The following is a 7,500-nucleotide window of genomic DNA, read 5'->3' on the forward strand; positions in this document are numbered from 1 at the left end:
GCCGATTAGTAGAAAAGAAGTATGCGGTTTCAAAAATATCCGGATTTGTGTAGACGGGGAGGGCCACGTTTACACGAATCCGAATATTTTTGAAACCGCTCATTTTTCTTTTTCACAAATCGGCCTTTTGCAATTCCGTCCACATGAAGCACTCGCGATTCGAATCCGGGTAACAACGGAGGAGCAACGACGACGGTAATGTGAACGAGAACGGCAAAACAGCAGTAGGGTTAGATGGACAAAACAACAACTCTGCACGTGCATCCCGGGGGGTGGGGGGGGGGGTGTACTCAACAAATTTTTATTCGGGGAGGCTCAGTCCGGAGGTCCAGCCTCTTACCCTTTTATATACTACTTTTCACGAAAAAGGTACCCCTTTCATATACCTTCTATTGACAAATGGTACCCATTTCACATACCTCGTAAATCATCTAAATAGGAATCAATCACAAAAATAGAACGTTTTTCCGACTTTATAAAGCCATAAAATTCACCTGTTCGGCCCTTTAATTTGGGCCTTTTCACAGACCCAAATGACAGATTTCCGTTCCCTTACATTTTCTTCATCGATTAAAATCACTACCCTTTCAAATACCTGAAGCCTAAAAAAGGTACCCCTTTCGACGGGCGGAGCCTCCCCGTATGGGCTATTATAGGAAGTAACCCCCCGGGCGTGCATCACGCCTTGTTGTACGTTTCTTTGCTGTCTCTGCACGACTACAACGTCAAAATGCCTAATTCCACGTACATAGTGGACGTGAACACAAGAGAACGACTTTGTTTTCCTTTTCTTGAACTACGTTACAATCTTTTAGAATTCAGCTTCAGAAAAAATGTCACAATTTGACTAACTGATCGAGATGGAATAAGCGCGATAAAGTTTGCAGTTTCGTAACCGTCGTTCGTGTGTCGTGCGGTTCGTGTGGACGGACGTAAAAACCCCGCTGTCCTTCATTTACATTATGCAAGCACACCGCAAAAAATTTCTTCCATAAAAACACGTAAAAATAACACGCTGTCTGCACCCTGTCTGCATCTCCTTTCGACAACGTTATCGCAATTAGAGAACGCTTTTTACCGGGGCCTAGCCGAAGGCTGGCACCGGTCATAAAATGCAACGCGTTTCTGTGTTTTCAAAGTTACATTGTTAGGGATATATCGCTGGCTCGTTACTTTTGGGAGTGTTCGCTGAGATGTATCGCTGGTTGAGAAATTTGAAGTAGGGAGCAACAACTGTAACCATGTAAATATTAATTTGATTAGTTTGCACACGGAATCGTTTAATGCGACTATATTTACCACTTATCAATAAATGAGATCCCTGTCTATTGCAAAATATTGTTACAGTATTCATCCTAGTGATGACAAAGCTTTGTCGACGAAGAACTGTGTACACTACGACAAAGCAAAAATCTTAACTTATTAAACTTGCATGCGCCAAGCTTTATTTATGCGTTTCAATACCTTACAATTCGCACTCCCTGCAGGAAACTTCGTCAAATATTTTCCGAAAAACAATTAAAACTCATTAGGAGGAAGTCTATCGCTGCTTTGACTTATGAAGCAACAAAACAAAATATTTTCAAATAACCTTTGTCACGTAATATTTACGTTAGCGAGATGCGCAAATTCTCAACTGTTCAAGATGCGGGATTCCCTAACATTTTGTCTTTTCACATTATTCATTACACCTTGTTTTCATCTCTAAAGAATATTTGCAATAAAAAAGATTTTCATGTCGCCCGACAAACTTGTTGATGAAAACGACCCTTCCATGTGGGTTGCCAAGACAAAAGTGGCCCCGGTAAAATTCACGAAGTGATTCTTGTTTAATTACGTGTGAGTTGAAAATTCCTCATTGACGTAAAAGTTCAAAGTTCGCAACGCTTCATTTGAGGGGCATCATATTTCAGTGTGAATTCACGCGGTCGTCTGCGCGGTAACTGAAGTCTAAATCTCCGATTAGGCAGCTGAGTCGCGTAACAAGGCCTGTTATAACATACCAAGTGTATTGTTACTTTCCTATAAGACAAATTAACGTCTTCAAGGGAACCGTAAGCTGAGCAACAACTACAAACAAAGGTATGGCATCGCGGATTGCTAGTCACGATGCTTTACACGGCGCAGCGGTTGATGGCGACCCAAAACTCAACCAAGACCAAGACATCATGAAATCTCTAAGAAACAACTTTCTGCCTGAAACTTTCACTCAGCACTTTCTTCCTGATAACCCCGGATCGACAATTAACAGGTTTGTTTTATGTATCTTTGTTAAAAGCGAATTCTAGTCATCTTGTCATCGAAGGGGCAGTGATGTGTGTCGCAGGGTCAGCAAACGATGCGGCTTCTTGGTGCCCTCGATTACAGATTATATTAATCATCCCTCTCACACATAGTCGTCCAAACGGACCAAGAAAAATAAGATGTTACCATAAGGTAGAAATTATGTTGGTAAGTTAAGAAAGTTTAGCAAAGGTAGCAGTGCACATGCAAGAGTTACGGCACTGAACTTGAGAAATGCAACATGGCCGTGCATGTGGAGCTGTTAACGGTCGTACGCACCCCGCCTTCAGTGAATTCATAACAAACACAAGCCCTGCCACAGTCGCCTTGGTTTGATGTGGTTAAGATTCATTTAGTTTTACTTTACGTATGTTTTTTGAAATCACACAATGTAAAGATTGAAGCGTGTCCATATCCATTGATTCAGCGCGTTTGACTTAATGCAAATTAAAGGTCATGCAGTGTCAAACGCCGCGACATGAATCGAACAGCTCCAGTCTCTCAAGAAGTGGCGCTTAATTTCCATTGACTTTCATTTACAATAAAAATTTATCTATTTCTTTTAAATCTGACCATGGAGAAATGCAATTCTGGCAAAAGTGAACCGAAGCACTCATTTTTACTCAACTCGGCGTACAACGCAATAAACATACAAGTCTCGCTAAGGTGAGTCGATCGCGTCGGCTCCAGCAGCTAAGGAGCATTTCCTTTGACTAAAAACCAGGCGGACTATAAAGGACATTTAAATTTTGTAGAAAAAGCACAATTGCTTACAGGCCATTGGTCCGAATCTTAGCCTGTGAGACGATTATGGTGTAGCGAACGAAGCGACAAAAATGAAAATATCCCTCTGAGACCACGTGTTTTTGACAAGCGGCCTTTGTTTCATTTTAGACTTGAATATTAATCATTACTATTTAAAAAGCATTGTTGCATATTAGCATAGATTAGGGGCGTTATCGTTCTGTAATCAGATCTTGGAAACGAGTCCAGGCGTTCAAACGTCTCGGGCAGTTTTTTAGCCAGCATTGCAGCCGGCGTTTTTTAGTTTTTGTTTTGAAGGGGTGGATTTTGTTGGCAAGTCTGCACAATACGGTGAGTGTAAATACAGCAGGTCAAATCCACGAGTTTCTTAACTTCTTAACTGTTCCACACCTCTAGTAACTAAATCACTATGGCAAATGGTCCCGACTGCTCATGAAAATCATGTTTCCAAATTCTTTGAGCTGTTTAAATTAACATTTCAAGAAGAACTTGGCAAGTAGAGAGGAAATGGACAAAGTATTGAGCTGATAACATCTAGTCTTGCAATTTCTTTCCACGATTTTCGAACGTTTCTCTCAATTGACGACGGGCAACTCGTGCGGTATGGAATTTTAAAAACATGAACAATATAATTCTATTGGCATTGGTAAATATTTTCTACTTTAAATGTGTACTGTGCTTGTATTGAACATGTAGGAATGAGACATATGAATATGACATTGGAGACAATGATACGTCTTCCCCATAATCAACCTTAATATTTTATCATTTTGAAACATAATGAGAACAATACAACGGAGGCGAACAGATCAGCTATTTAATTGTAAAAAGTTTTTCTACACAGCCGTTTTAGTGTCGACACTTAAAATGGCTGTGTAGCAGACTACACATTCTGTTGACAATTGTTCGCTTTATTTTCGTTTAACCTTATGACCTTACCGGATGCAGTATCACGCCATTTATATTACCAGTGTATTTTAATAACTGTGTTCCTACTACATTGTCTACTTCAGGTATTCCGTTGGTGTAAAAGCATGTAAACATCTATATAGTATTGTAGGGAAATAATGGTTTAAGTATTTGATATCGAGAAGCTGAAAAGGCCTCTGGGATAGTTCGTTTCGTGATCAACGTTATGTCATCTTCGTCCACGGTTGAATGGTTTTCCATGCAAGTCCTGAAATTTTCAAGCTGTCGTTAAATCTTTTCCTAACTCATTATAAACTCATTATAGGGCTCAAATTTCTTTTTGTCCATAACGGAAAGTTATTTTTTAGCTTTTCGTGGTTGCAAAAATGTTGATCACGTTACCAGCTATTGCAACTTTACTCACTTTTCTAACCATTGCGCATGTGTAGAGCTTTTTGTCTTAGTTTGCTCTCAGTTTGTTCGTTATTTATTTCAGTTTGGTAACGTTCTCAAGAGACTTTTTTGTTTGTCTCTTTGTAAATGAAGTATTCATATTCACGTGAATAGCTTGAAATTTGAAAAAACGCTTCCTTATGGTGACATCTAGTGGTCTCAAATGTGAATTCAGGGGCGTAGCCAGGATTTTTCAAAGGGGGGTCACAGAGGCTACTCACCAGATTGTCATGTCGACCTCCACGCCGTGCATGTTTTACTTAATGTTACAGTTTTGGAATGAGCAGACCATATATGGTTTATACCGCTGCTCTCCCTCGTGTATCAGCGGGTTCAGTCGTATTATCGCGGCATGAAGGCCCATATTAACTAAAGAAAAGAGCCGTTGACGAAAATACTTAACAAAAAAAAAATTTTTAAAAAAGTGGGCTTTTCAACAATGGCTTTTACGGCCAAGATATTGTCATGGCGTTTTCGCCACCTGAATATTGTAGGTTGTTAGGTTGTTTGCTCAAAAGAAGGCCTACCAAGGGGGGGGTCACGGGCACCCCAGGACCCCCCCCCCCCCCCCAGCTACGCCCCTGGAAGTAGAGAATAGTATAAAGTTTTTTTTTCTGTCCGAGTTCTAGATATGTTGTATGTTTCATAGTCGTGTGTGGGTTTCTTTGTGTGAATATTTTCCTAAGCACGATTTTGGTTTTGTTCATATGTCTGTATTGTGTTACTGAATTGTTATTTCACGCCAGTTTTTAAAGCTGGGTGAGGGGGCGGGTGAAACGCAAATGTTGAGCTCAGATGTGTACCGTGATTTGTTCTTGGCCATTCACAGACAGCCGGTCCTGGACCCTATCTTTTGGTCCAGGTCACGTGACTTTAAGAAGGCCAGAACTGGGCTAATACGGCTCCTTTATTCCTTTAGAGGAAGGCGTTACACACACTCGAGTGCGTGTTACAGCTACCGTATGGCATGAAATTTCGCCCCTTTTTAGGAGCAACATTATTTCTAGTTTGGAATGTCACACGTCTCCACCCCCTAACCCTTGGGGGTTAGGGGGTGGAGACGTGTGACATTTCAGTTTACATTATTTGACGACTTCAAACCACAGACATTCAAAAATCCTGCAAAATAGCAATCGTAAGATACGAAAATTGTTCAGAAAAAGACATTTTCGCTGTTCGCTATTTATGAAGTATTTCTATTCCTTATTACAGGTACCCAGATGACAATCCTCTGTGGGGAGAGGTTGCCAAACGATATCAACAAATTGTAGAAAAAGAATACAAACTCCTTAATACCTGCTCTCCCTATTGTGATGGCCAGACAATCGCTCAAAATGGCCGTGTGTCACTAAAAGCAAACACGTCGTCAAACCTTAGGGACACCAGCTTGAAAGACCTACTGTGCAAAGAACGTATTAGAAGGCCTTCCTCGAAGAAATGCGAGCCGGTTATAGAACAAATAGACTCTTCCGAAATCGTCTTAAAAGAACGTTCATTAACAAGTAATATCAAGGAGATGGAGAACACAACGTTTCCCAAAATTGTAGAAGTGTATAGCTTGAATTTTTCCGTACAGGCTGAAGAAACGGTAAACCGGAAGAGAAAGTGCCAACAAGGTTTGATTTCCGGTATTGAAGAGAAAACCTGGGGAGACAACACTACAGATAAAAATCCACCTAAGTCAGGCTTCTTTTCCAAGAAATCTCGTGCAGATATTTTTATAGATCTTACCGTGGACGAAGAGGAAGAAACCAGAGTGTGTAGTTCAGAGGACATGAATTTGAATGGAGACTACCAACCTGAGAGGGAAATTGTACAGCCTAAAGAAGACACAACCGATAAAGAAATAGAACGTGAAGTTATAAAAAGCAACACGAGTAAACGCAAGCGAGTTTTCCCTGGTCGGAGAAAGAAGATAAAATCAAACAAACCAACGATGCAAAAGAAAAGAGAAACGGATGAAGTGACAACAAATACGAACAATTGTAACGATGAGGATAGTCAGCCTGAAGCCTATAACGGATTTGACCTTGAGATCAAAAACAGCAGCGATGATGGCCATGGAGTAGACCAGAACAACAACGAGGTGACAAGAAAAAACGCGGAAGAGTTGGACAAGAATTTAATGTGCTCAAATGAGAACAATAGCGACAGAAGTGTGTTGGGTATGTCGTACCGGGAGTATAAGATAACGGATCTTAAAGCGAAGTTAGCACAACAAGAAGAGGAACTCGCTAAGCTAAAGGCATTGAAAGGATATGATATAGCTGTTGAAAAGATCCCGCAAACGCTATTAAATCATGACGAAACTGTGGCAAATTCAAAACAAACCGAAAATTTTACGATAGAACCTGTCGATCAGAAAGGAGAGGAACACATTCCGAAGCCTGGAACCGTGAACCTCGATGACATCTGCCAGCATGTGATAAAATCATTTAATATTTTTAATGCTCGAGTTTGCGAATATAATCGGATCGAAAAAGAAGGAGTTAACGGCCATCAGATAACCACAAAGAAAAATAGTAACTCCCTTCAAGGCACCGCCAACGGCTACATTGGTCATCGTCGCGGCAATAAGCAAGACAAATTTTTGTTTCAAGTTGGTTTGAGAAGAAAATCTTTTACTTGAATCTATTTTTGATATTGTTGCTGATTGATGTTCTTTCTGAGGTTAGTTCGGGCAACCGCTCTTGAATTTCACTATCTGATGGACTTTTAGCAGGGCATAAATAAGCTTTAGTTTTGTTGGAAAAAAAGTTACAAGCTTTAGATGTGTGTTTTAACGAAGAAAATGATTGCAGCCCTTTGTTGAATTTGAGCGTTGAGCGATAGTTTCATATTTAGTAAATCTGAAAACTTTCTATTGAATGCTGTGACGTCTTCTCTTGCCTTTAAAAATATCAATCCTAGCATTTTCTTGTATTTTGGAAAGTTTTCACCTAGAAACTTTACCTAAACACCAAGTTCACGTCAGCCATTTTATCTCTGTCTTCTGAATCACAGATTAACCACTCGCTAGGACCACAGGATGTCTACCGAGGATGATCTTATCATGTTAGTCGACTCCCGATATCTCGAACCCTCGCTAAC

At 40.4% G+C, this 7,500-nt stretch overlaps 1 protein-coding gene across 1 annotated transcript; it reads left to right on the top strand.

Moving 5' to 3' along the window:
- Window positions 1-1,971: 1,971 nt before the first annotated feature.
- Window positions 1,972-7,192, top strand: LOC140948605 (uncharacterized). Its single transcript, XM_073397871.1, has 2 exons — window positions 1,972-2,251; window positions 5,623-7,192. The coding sequence occupies exons 1-2, from the start codon at window positions 2,085-2,087 to the stop codon at window positions 7,037-7,039; spliced, it is 1,584 nt and encodes a 527-aa protein (XP_073253972.1). The 5' UTR covers window positions 1,972-2,084; the 3' UTR covers window positions 7,040-7,192.
- Window positions 7,193-7,500: the final 308 nt, after the last annotated feature.

This window comes from Porites lutea, chromosome 9 (genome assembly GCF_958299795.1).
Source record: "Porites lutea chromosome 9, jaPorLute2.1, whole genome shotgun sequence".
Taxonomy (NCBI): domain Eukaryota; kingdom Metazoa; phylum Cnidaria; class Anthozoa; order Scleractinia; family Poritidae; genus Porites; species Porites lutea.

Coding starts and splice junctions, on each gene's coding strand:
- LOC140948605 (XM_073397871.1), top strand. CDS start 2,085: ATGGCATCGCGGATTGCTAGTCACGATGCTTTACACGGCGCAGCGGTT. Junction 2,252..5,622: donor CCCGGATCGACAATTAACAG/GTTTGTTTTATG, acceptor TCCTTATTACAG/GTACCCAGATGACAATCCTC.